The sequence below is a fragment of the Halyomorpha halys genome, unplaced genomic scaffold, assembly GCF_000696795.3.
Source record: "Halyomorpha halys isolate HHAL.00 unplaced genomic scaffold, Hhal_1.1 Scaffold278.1, whole genome shotgun sequence".
Lineage (NCBI taxonomy): Eukaryota > Metazoa > Arthropoda > Insecta > Hemiptera > Pentatomidae > Halyomorpha > Halyomorpha halys.
The window spans coordinates 300,444-313,319 of record NW_027109219.1 but is presented as its reverse complement, the minus strand read 5'-3'; the positions used below and the strand labels follow the sequence as shown (position 1 = coordinate 313,319).

General features: G+C 29.4%; 1 protein-coding gene and 1 long non-coding RNA gene across 2 annotated transcripts in view; one reads left to right on the top strand and one right to left on the bottom strand.

The window, feature by feature from the left end:
• Positions 1 to 611: 611 nt before the first annotated feature.
• Positions 612 to 7,476, bottom strand: LOC136795762 (uncharacterized). The gene is made up of 3 exons (XR_010843429.1): positions 7,413 to 7,476; positions 835 to 1,194; positions 612 to 747 (listed from the first exon to the last, which is right to left on the bottom strand). It is a non-coding gene; the product is annotated as an uncharacterized lncRNA (long non-coding RNA).
• A 2,944-nt stretch (positions 7,477 to 10,420) lies between these two features.
• Positions 10,421 to 12,876, top strand: part of LOC106680691 (tRNA endonuclease ANKZF1) — a gene marked incomplete in the record, with an annotated part of 22,298 nt that continues 19,842 nt past the window's right edge. Inside the window, 5 exon segments of the mRNA XM_067047398.1 lie at positions 10,421 to 10,850; positions 10,926 to 11,126; positions 11,226 to 11,416; positions 11,484 to 11,598; positions 12,257 to 12,405. Of these exon segments, the coding sequence (XP_066903499.1) occupies positions 10,733 to 10,850; positions 10,926 to 11,126; positions 11,226 to 11,416; positions 11,484 to 11,598; positions 12,257 to 12,405 (774 nt within the window).

Genomic DNA, 12,876 nt, shown 5'->3' with positions numbered 1-12,876 from the left:
TTGAGTCCATTGGAGCCATTCTCCAAGGAACAAATGATGACACAGCCGCCCAGGTGATACAGAATACCGAACTAGATGCAATGAAAATAGCTTCATTTAAGTATGCCCCTATAACATCAGTAGGTGTTGAAAGATCTTTAAGCCGGTACAAGTCCATTCTGCGGTAAAACTGACGAAGATTTTTATTTGAAAACTTAAAAATGCATATAATCTGCAATCATTTTGTAACTGACCCTGCTTAATAATTGATTTCTTCCAAAGTTTTAAATATTTTTCTAAAGTTTTTTTTTCTTCTTTTTAATGAGAATTATTCTTTATCTCCATTTATAATTTGTTTATAATTCATTCTGAGTAATTATTAATAAATTAGCTTAATTACAATTACTAATTAATGTCTTGTTAGTGAACAGCTATGTTTTTTCTAAGTACATTTTTTTGTACATATTTTAACATAATGTCTTTAAAATATTATTCATATAATATATAATTGATACATATTTATGTAACTTTTTTTAAGTTATAAAGTTACTAATTAATTAGTAAATTATATTGTTGAATAATACAAAATATATAAATACATATTTTTTTAAATATTTGACAATTTATTAGCACATATTTCGGATTTTTTAGCACATAAAAATTCTACCCCTAATAGAAGTGTTCTTGCAGATACCATTATTTTTTCATTCAAGTGAGAGTTTCTATTATCTTGCTATGTTGATTCCAAATTATAAATTATGTATATATCTAAAAAAAAATCCAGTTATCACATCCACAAAGTACAACATTGTTCAGTTATCACGCATACTTGAAGAAATAAAAGTTAAAATTTACTTTTATTAAGTCTGTTAAATGAGAAAGAAGCTGTAAAACATGGTACTGTCAGAGATGGGCAAAAATTAGCTATAGTTGGAACTAATAGCTAATATTGCCATGGCTACGAACCTTATTCATGAATGATAAATTGATAAATAAATATCGTAACCATGGCAACTTTAGCTATTAGGTTCAGCTATGTCTAATTTTTGCCCAACAGAGTCTAATTTTTGCTTCACTTCAAAACAGGTCAAGATGTACGGAAAGTTGTTCTCATCTTTTCTTGGGAATAACTTTGATCCGATTTGCTTGTTCTCATACACAAAATCATAGTTTGAGTCTTCAGTATTGCTATCACCAAAAGATCTCTTGTCAAAACTGCAATTAAAATATTGAATTTAATTTTCTTATCATTAAGAAATAGGCAGTAATCTTTGTCAGTATGATGTTTTATCCAGCAACCAGCTATCACCTACCATAACTTAATACTTATATTATAGGTTTAAATAAACACAAATTCCCTACAAATCCTTTTAAAAACCTGTGAAATCAGCTTTAAGAAATCAAATATTGCCAAAAACTTCAATACAAAAAAATGTCAGATATGTTTTACAACCCAATGCTGAATTCATCTACTGTTAATGTCAGGAAAAAAAGACATTTCATACATATGGCAATCATAAAGACAGCTTAAAGTGCCTCTACACCTTTGCCAAACTTATGCAAATGTTTGCAACTTATGCTATGTTCTCGGTGTTTTAATTAATGACAGAATTTCACCAACATTTGGATTCAATAATTAACTCTTGTTTAAGATTGTATATTTTAATCTATCAATCCATTCCCTGCAAATCAATTGTTTCAAATCTTGCTAATTAACTTTAACAGTTTATTTTATATTGAACATACCACAAATATATATTACTGAAGACATTATATGTTTAGGTAATTAAATTAGAAAGTTTCTGATAAATATTCTAGAACAAAGGTTGAATTTATAGGTTATGTGGTACTATTTATATGAATTTTTATCATTTACAAACTACAAACTGATATTTATCTTTCCTTTCAATTCGCCTATCTTTATTTTGTTTCTTTATATAATGAAAATATAGTACATCGAGAGTAATAGCCGACAAAATTCAAAAGAACAAAACAAGATGTGGATATCAACCTTTGTTTACCAAGCACTTGAACAAGTCTTGAATTTGCAGCAGGTGGCAAACATGTAGGACTAAGTTGAATGGAATATGGTCCGGGTGCGGTAAAAAAAACTCACCGCACCCGGACCATATTCCATTTATCTATACACACAGTCAATCAATAATCTTCCAGTATGTAGGACTAACATTTCATTAAAAGCTTAATCTTTAATTCAGGGTTTAAATAAATAATTTCACTTGTATTCCTTAATTATTTATTCAACAAAATACTTGGTTCTTGTATATTTTTACATTTTCATACAAATCTTAAAAATATTAGACAATATATAAAAATATGTATATCAATAAACAATTTAACTATATAAATAGTTTTAGTACTTTATACAAAATATAATTATTTATACAAATATATGTAAAATATTTGACAAAAGAATTCTTATATTTATTTTTTATTCACTATAGTTTCTTTAATCTTAAAAATTTGATTGCAGAATAAGTTTTATTCAGTCATTTAAATGAACACACATAGATATTGAATTTATTCATTTAATAAATCTAACCAGTAACAGGATTCCTAATGCATCTCTTAATATTTATATCAAATTAATTATGATATTAACATTAAAAGTTCTTTTAAATTGTAGCATTAGTTTCAAGAAAACATTACATATTAATATAAAATGATATTAGTGCTATTGGAATTGACTGGATATGATCATTTAATATTTAACATTACATAAAAAAAAAAAAAAAAAAAAAAAAACTTTAAATAAGAAGTTTCAAACTTCTAATAAAAATGAAGAAAAAAGAAGTAACGAATTACACAATACATACTGATAAACTTTGACATATGTAACATCTTAGAATGTACTGGTCAAATAATATAAATAAACCAAGCCAAGTATATACTTCTACCTCAAACAATATTAAAAAAAATTCTAAAAATTTTCTTACATTTTTCTAGATTTTTATCTGTAATTAAAAATGGATCCATTACCTTGTAAAAGACTCCGTTAATTTTGTTAAAAAACAAACTGTAATATTAAATATATAATTCACTGTATGCCATAAAAAAGTTTTAAAATAGAATACAAAATTATTCTCTCAGAAGGAAAAATGTAATACTCCAGTATAAATATGCTCTGAGTAAAAAAAAAAAAAGTGACGTAATTATCCTAAAACCATAAAATGCTTAGATCCAATATTTTGTGTTTAACATCAATCTAATACAAATTATATTGAAAATTAACTAATCACTTATCAATAAGAATAAAAACAAAGCCCATTTGAAGATCGAAGATAATTCTGATAAAAGAATATGAAATTATCATAAAGAGATTTAGGGCAAACCTTCATTGAAACATAAAATGTAAGCAGTTACAAATACAAGAACAACCCTCTATTAATATTCAAATGTAATATTATGAAAAGAAAAAAAAAAACAGAAGAAGGTTCTGATGAAAGGAATATGGTCCGGGTGCGGTCAAAAAAACTCAAATAGTAGAATTATACTATTTTATTGAGCCGTTTCGCCCCACGTTGCAGGGCTTCGTCAGGGCTATTTTGACGGCAGTCAAAACAAAAAATGAAGAAAGAAGGTTCTCTTCTAATTATCAAATTCAATCATATTTAAAAAGAACTATTAAAAATTAGAACAAATATTAAAGAATGACCAATTTTTATTATTGATTCGGCCATCTTAAAAAAGAAAAAAGTTTACCAAGTTTTGGATTTTGTGTCAATATAAAAATGCTTTGAGGAAACCTAGTTTACCTAATTTAGGTTGCTTTAACTCCTTCAGTAGCATGAAAACAATGAGCAGTGTGTTTATGAGTTGGAATAGTAATTATTCTTTACTATATTTGATTATTTTTTATCAAAATTATATTTATATCCACACGAAATCATTAGTTGTTTTATGATTTGTAATCTATTTTGTTTATAATGCACATAAACTCTAAGTATTATTGTTATCTATACATTATTGTTATTATAGTTATCTATTCATTATTTTTGAATGGAATATGGTCCGGGTGCGGTAAAAAAAACTCAAATAGTAAATAATTATACTATTTTTATTTTCTATTTGAGTTATTTTGACCGCACCCAGACCATATTCCATTCATCTATACACACGGTCCATCAATAATCTTCCAGTATATTCATTATTTTTATCATCAGAAAGAGGGAAAATCAAAAAATTTTAATTTTGTTTAATTATACACAATTAAAAAATGTTAAAAGTAAATACAATGTCCTAAATCTTTTCGGTAAGTAAAAAATATTCATTTTGTAGACCTGTGTAAAAGTTTAAGTGTGAATTTTGAATTTTCTGGAACTTGTTTTTTACACTATTACTATTTTTTCCTATTGTAAACTAATCTCGAGGAACCAATGCACTGTTGTGAATATTTTAACATGGAATATAAAAAAAAGTTTACTATTCCAGTCAAGTGGTTTATTTCCATGATAAATCTCCTAGTTCATAAAAATAAGGCAATTATTTTTAAATTGTTTATATAGAGCAATGGTAAGTGTCATGTAATACACATTTTTTGACTAAGTTTCCAAACAGCAAATTCTGTATTTTGGTCTATTCTCTTCAAGAATTCACAATATAAATATGGGACGAGTGAAGCTACATCAAATGCAGCGTAAGAAACCATTTTAATATTTAGAGGCCTGTTCAGCCAATACTTTGGTTGCGTAATATAAATGAATTTCAAATCATCTTTACATGAATTAGTTGGCACTCCATAGTTTGAACATATTTGATTAAAGCCAGCAGGTTTAAAATTTGACAGCGACATCATTTTACATTCAATTACATGGTAGGCAACAGACACGTCAAAAATATATCGCAGATTCACATCATATTGTCCCTTTAAGTTTAAACAATCATTTCTACAATAATTGATAACCTTCAGAATTCTATCAGACTCGATTATTTCTTTCAAACCACAAGAAATCATACGCGGTAACTCATAAATATCAAAAATGTACACTGTACCATTCACCAAAGCAATCTGGATCAATGAAATAATTCCACGCCCAAGATTGTAACCTTCACAGTCCAAGGCAATAACTTTTTCTTTTTTTATAACTTCACACGCTTCAAGGCATTCATCCTCTTCAGTTATTAAAAGAGTATTATCTAAGACATGGTCTTCCCAAGTACCTGGAAACTGTGGATTCTCAGGGCATTCCAACAATGGGAAATATCTTAACGTTCTTGCTCCTTTATCTTCATTAACATATTTAACATGTGTTATTTCTGCTTTTTTATCAACCTTTCTAAGACCAGACAGTTCTGATTCAGTATTCTGTACAATATCATCAGAACTGGTTGATTTATCAGTGAGTTTAACAAATTTATTTTGGATAACTGTAAAAATATCAGGATGTTTTAAGAAAAATTTAACTAATTCTTCTTCATCTGTTGCCTCTTTGAGTACTTCTAACGGAGCCCGATTTAGATAAACCATCAATCTATCTATTGGAAATTCAGAATTTGAAGTCCAACGACGAAGAATATTAACATAATACTCAATTGCTATTTTAGAATTGCTCTGATTATCATTTGATGTTAATGAGAGATTTTGTAACTTGCTAACAATGTTGTGAAGATGAGATTCAATAAGAATGACACTTTTTCTAGATGGGAGCATAAATATTTTAGGGTAACTACAAAATAATTTATACAATTCAAACGGATTTTTGGCACAGTTTTGAACTTCAAGAGGTGCTTTATTTCTAAATCCAGTAAGTTTCTGGATAGGAAATTCTATACCGTGATAACCTCTTTCTTTCAAAATATTTGCATAAAACTGTGCAGCGATATCAGGGTTAGACTTTTTTGTGTTGCTTACACATTCTACATCAGATTTTCCTTCATGAAGTTTCTGATGAAAAACAGGTTTTTTAAGAGTAACAGTATCACCATTTACATCAAATATATTGGGAAACCTTGAAAAAAATAATTTCAAATCACTATGAGTAAGAGCTACTTTCTTTACCTCTGGAGAAGCTTGACCTCTATGGCCAATCAGACTATGGATTGAATAGTTTGGACCAGCAGTTTTGAGGATATTAGAATAATATTGAACTGCTAAGGCAGAATCATTTTCATCATATTTCAGCTCTGATACAGGATTCCGTCTCTCATCTTTATCATCAAGAACCAAAAGTGACTTTCTAAGAGTAACTAAATGTCCAGGTAATACAGTAAAAGTTTCAGGACGACTGCTTAGTAATGAATGCAGTTCTTTTACGTTTCTGGCACAGTTTTGTACAACAGGTGAAGCTTGACTCCTGGAGCCAATAAGATTAGCAAGTGGTAAAGATGAATAATTCTCAGCGGACAATTTTTTTTTCAAAATATTTGCATAAAACTGTGCAGCGACATCAGTATTAGATTTATTTGAGTTGCATTTTCCTTCATCGCATTTCTTATGAAAAACAGGTTTCTTAAGAGAAACAACATCACTGTTTCCTATGGGGCCATTTACATTAAATATGTTGGGAAATTTTGACAAAAATAATTTTAAATCACTATGAGTAAAAGCTACCCTCTGGACCTCTGGAGGAGCTTGACCTCTATGACCAATCAGACTATGGATGGAATAATTTGGACCAGCGGTTTTGAGAATCTTAGAATAATATTCAACTGCCAAGGAAGAATCGTTTTCATCATACTTCAACTCTGATATAGGGTTCCGCCTCACATCTTTGTCAATAGGAACCAAAAGTGAGTTATTAAGGCACTGCGCAGCTAGTTCAGCATTGTTAGAAGTTTCTACTTTGCAATTAATCTTAGATCTATTATCCACAATATCTCTCACAAGCCTAACACAATTATTTTCAGTCACTTTAAATATTGAAGGATATCTTGTGAGAAACTTCTTCAGATCCATTGGATTGACCGCTACTCTCTGTACCTCAGGAGGCGCTTGACCTCTGCGGCCAATAAGCTGATGTATTGGAAACTCTGAATATGGGCTGACATTGTAGAGATAATTAGAATAAAATTCTACTGCTAAGGAATGATCATAAACATCAAAACTTGATTTGGGCGGATTCTTTTGGAACATTCTTCATCCAATCTCATAAAATTATAAGTTCAATAATGTCTTAACAGTTCCAAAAAAACAAAAAAAAATTAATTTGTCTACAAAGATCATTTACCTCTTGATATAATGTCAATTTAATGTATCAAATATTTATCTTGTATTTGTCACTGTTTCAATTTGAGTTTCTAAAAACTAGACACTAGCAGAAAAAAAAAATTAATCCTAAACATGAACCAGACAACCAAAATAACACAACCTTAAACATTATCACCTTCTCTATGATCGACTAAAGTCGATTGAACAAAATCCTATTGTTATTATTTATTCATGCACTATTATAATAATGAAATAGATAAAAACAAACCTTTTGCTTTGAAGAAATTAATTTAGATCAAAATTAGACCTTAAAGTAAAATGGAAAGGTTTTCTGTTGATTGTAGAGAGAGAAAATCAATGTAGTCGAAATAATAACGAATTTACTTAAGTATAACGATTGATTCTTTAATATTTTCTTTTTAAAAACTGACACAGTTGCTGTATCGAAGCATTTTTAAAAAGTTGATATGCATCAAGCTGACAATAAAGAACAGTAAGCATATAATTATAATTATTTATTTTTTTGGGGGGGGGGCATTCATTTACTTGCCAGTGCTTTTCTATGTATCGCTGCTTTGCTTTTATAGTTATACTTCTGACAAAAAAAAAGTTTTGACTTTATCTTGAATTGAATGTATTCCAAAAATTGTAATGTGGACTGGAGTTGCTTTTTCTTCTGTGGCTCTATAAACTCTTCCAAAGCTAGGGGTGTCATAAATTAATCACAGTGAACTGTAAATCAATGGAATAAGTCAAAGATAAAACCAAATAAATCTTTTTCATGGCAGATGTACCACTTATAAATCAAACTAGCGACCTGGTATAAACATTTCGACAACTATCAACGATTCCACACATACAGGAAAATCTTGAAATAAGACGGGCCTTATTGAATAAATCTTTAAGACATCCATAAATACTTTGGATCAACATTTACAAATACCTAACAGATAAAATTTATATTGTATTAAAATAAATAAAAAGAAGACGCTAAAAAGAATAATCCCTTAAACAGAGCTGTCGGATGAATGACAAACGTCCAAGGCGTAATTTTACTAAGTTCCCCTCCTTCTCCTCAAAATTGGTGAGTAGGATATTGTCTCAGGGCTTCAAGCCCCAGAAAAAGTCTAATCAGATTAAAAAGAAAGTTTTTAAATTATACGAAACAAACCCAAAGTACGATTCTTTGACGATATATACTGCAGGAAGGATTAGGAACTTGAGAGGTTACCTTCGACTTTGTCATCAAGAAGGGGAGTCATGAAGTGGTTGGCCTTCAGCGCACCTCTGCACTTATTCGTCTCACATCTCCTAGGTTTTGATGAACATTGTGTTTATTTTAAATTATATGATTATTTCCATATACTATAAAGAATCATTAATTAGTATTGATTTTAATTGTCATTCGTTAAATGGAGGTTAAGACAGAAATATATTAAACTAAAAAATATATCTGCCTCCTAGGTAAATTTATTCACACTCTCCGTTTTGATTTATTCAATTAGTTGAATCCTGAAACCTAATAAATTCTTCAAGTTAATAAGATTGGTGATATGAACACCAGGAAGGGAGGGAGAGGAGAGGAGGTATACCCTACCATGCTTCATAGCGAAAGTGAAGCCAAAAAGAGGAAAGTTGAGTGAAAATAACGTTTACGTCGAGATAAATAAGAATTTCCTTCATTTATGTAATTATCAGAAAAACCGTTCATCAAGTCGTAAATATGAACTGAATATAAACTGTAGTAAATATTATTTTCAGCAATTTGGTTCATCGACATTCAAAATTCACTAAGCCCTTCCCGAGAAATTTTGCTTCAATTCGAAATTCATGAGAATCTAAACACTTGCCATGTAAACTTGAAACAGGAGGTGTTTCAATCACTGCAGTCTAAGGTAAACCAAAATATGTGGTGATTGGTATTTATATGACTGGTTCTCGGATTTTATTGAGTGGAGTGTATAAAATGGATTTAAAAATAAATGAAGTATGGCAATGTTGGGAGATAAACCTCTATTCTTGAATTATTTATATGATTTAATCAAAAGTGGTTACTATTGGGGTAAATATATTAATAAATTATATTACAATTTACTTGGAGTTTGACTTGTTCTTTAATTATGTTCTGTTCCCTTATTTTTATTATATCCCTCTGCCTGGTTTTGTAGAAGAAATCACTCACTTATCCTGAGTACCTGATCTGAGCCAGAAAATGATTCGGCTGTGATGGAGACTGACACTCTTGTGTCGTTACCTATTCTCTCTCATAGTATTGAGAGCCTACTGCTGTATTGGTTTGCCACTCAATGGCAGCATCTTGAGGTGCTATTCAAAATGTTTGAGGGGGCTTCCTCAAACAAGAGGCCAGCTGGTGATTGGCTCCTACCTCTTCTCTGCCACGCCCATGGTATTGATAATACCCACCTTTTCCTGGCAGCCTCTCGATAATATTCCTTTCAAGAATGAACATAATTTCTAACAGAGTTAGGCAAAAATTATTCGATTGACAAGAGACGACTACTTTTTTATTCGATTGACGAGAGACGAATAAATTTTTATTCGAATAAAAGTACGATTAAACAATCCGAATACTTTTTTATTCGAATATTTAAAATATTATTTCAATCGAATAAAAAATTAGTCGAATATATATTATTCGAATAACAATTAAATTATATTTTTTTACCACCTTCATTCTAGTGTATGAAAATAATAACGATTTTAGTATCGTGTATTGATTTATTTTACTAAGATAAGAAATCAGAAAAGTTAAAATTAATCTATACGCGATCATAAAATATATCTATGTATAGCTGTAAGACAAAAAAAGTCGTCTTTATACGAATACAAACGTATTCGGATGGTTAATCCTTTAATTTTTTCGAATAAGAGATTATTTTTTTATATAATGGATGAATACAAAAGTATTCAAATGGTTATTCGAATTGTTTTGCCCGAATAATTGATTATTCGTGTAAACTAATGACGAGTAAAATAGTATTCGGATGGTTAACCATATGTTTTTGTACGAATAATTGATATTCGTGTAAAATTATGACGAATGAAAAAGTATTCGGATGGTTAATCATATGGTTTGTACGAATAATTGATTATTCGAGTAGAAAATTAACGAATAAAAAAGTATTCTGATGGTTCGTCATATGTTTTTGTACGAATAATTGATTATTCGTGTAAAATTATGACGAATGAAAAAGTATTCGGATAATTAATCATACGTTTTTGAACGAATAATTGATTATTCGAGTAGAAAATTCATGAATAAAAAAGTATTCGTTTCTCGTCATTCGAATAATATTTGCCTAACTCTGCTTTCTAAGTTATTTAAATAGTTAATTTAATTTTCAATAACTGATAACTCTTTGGAATATTTGTAACAGTCTAACAACCTTTTTACACGATGATAAACGTGTTCATATCAGATACTATCTTTTAAAATTTTTATATTTTTGTTTTGTAAATAGACATTTACAAAAAATTACAAACGATTGAAATTATTAGCTATAAGCATCTGTTTTTCCTCTGATTTTATACTTATGCACCCGTAGTAATATCAGGGAACAGAGAAATATGGATACCAAAACATGTTTTGTATATAATACCAATGAATTTTCCGGTTTTTTAGAAGGTATAACAGTCTCTCCTTTAATGAAATGTAAGCCTTCCTCAGATCCGGTACCTATAACAGGTTCGTTGTCAATTTTTTTATTGTATCAACCATTTCTTTCGATGTCACCTTAAGAACGATATTTGTGATATTCAGGTGTTTCTGAACTATCTGCTGCCTATTTCCTTAGCGACTTGGCCATTTCTGATACATTATATTGTTCTTACTGTTCTGCTGGTTTTATTGATAAACATCAACAGAGAGCACATTATAAGCTAGATTGGCATAGATATAATCTTAAACAACATCTTGCCCAAAAGAAAACAATATCTGAGGATAAATTTGCCCAATTAGCTGGTAAATATAATTTAAATAAGTGCCATAGTTAATTTTGCCCTGATAAACATTATAATTATATTGTCCTAATATTTTAATGGAATTTCTTATTTAATATAGATGATGTGTCTAGTATTTCTGGCTCCGAAAGTGAGAGCGACACTGAAACTGACCTCAGTTCAACTGATGTGGAATCTTCAAAGGAAGATGCACGACTTACACATCTCATTGCTAGGAGATCAAGAGTATTGTTTAACAATTCTTCTGGTCAAGTTATTTCAGTTCATAGGTGTCTTCTGCTCAACAAGAAGGTAATAATATTGCTATTTTGAATAAAGGTGTTGAGTATGTTTATAATTTATCAAAAATAATTATTAGGAAGAAGCGGCTTCTGATGATCATCTTGTAGATTTGGTGAAAAAACTTCCAAATCGTACAACATGGCTATTAGTTATGATGGGTGGTGGTCATTTTGCTGCTGCTCTGTTCAAAGGTAAATCGATAGCTTCCTAAATTATAATAATACTTTTTTATTTATTGATAGATATTACAATCTGCCACACAGTTGTGGGCAATTAATAGGTAATTATGATGAATGATCATATACATACTAAAATAAAAAAAACAAATTAAAAAAAACAAAAAAAAAACTCTTAAAATATATACAAACAAAAGAATAAACAAAATGCACATAATCAAACTATAATAGATTTGTATTTTTTTTTTTTTTTATACTTTAAGGCTCTTTGCCTAAACTCATTTGTCGACTCAGATTCTGGTATGCTAATTGAGATATTTCAACATATTAAAATATACCTGCATATTTCCATCCATTGATAAATACACACTTTTTCTCTATCATCCCACTATTTCCATTTTATTTAGTTTTTACCATGGGGTATGTGAGTGTGTTTATTTATCATTCTACACAATAAGCTCGTGCTTAAGTGTGAAATCTTCAAAATATAAAAACAAATACTGCTCTAGTGCTAAAAGAAAGTACTACCACATTAGGAACTGCTCTGGTGTAAACTATATGACAATAATGATATTTACTCCTGTCTGATTTCTCATTATAGTATTTGCTTGATATATTGTTCTGTTATTAATTTTTTCAAATATGAAGAGAATTCAATTATATGTTTTCATAGGAAGTGATGCTGTCTTACACAAAACATTTCACAGCTATACTGTGCGCTCCAAGCAAGGAGGCACGCAAAGCTCTAAAGATGGTAAAGGTTCTCATCCTAAATCTGCTGGAGCCAGTTTGAGGCGATATAACGAACAATCCCATTTGCAGGTATTCATATTAGAGCATGTCTTCCAGATTATCTTCTGATTGTTCAGTTGAAATGAGTAATTGGAATAATAATAATAAGTGATTGAAATTATAAAAAGTGAAATTGTGCATTGATTTTTTTTTTTTTTTTTTTTTTGTTAAAATCATGGTTGCTTGAATTGTTAGCCATATTATGAGTTGTGTTGCTGCATATGAATCATAAAGACAATTAACCTGTTTTATCTTACTGCGCCAAAAATGAAGCAATGATTAAGTTACTTATATATCTTATTGTAATCTAATTTTTTTTTTTAAATGAGTGATTATATATCTAAAGCTAAAATAAGTTAAAAGTAGAAACGAATTGAACTCTCTGAATGCTTGAATAGTACTGTTATTTATTTTTATCTTCCACATAGCTTATCAGCTGTTATTACAACGGTTGTTTGATAATAGTACTTATCCTATACACTTATTATTGTATACAGTACT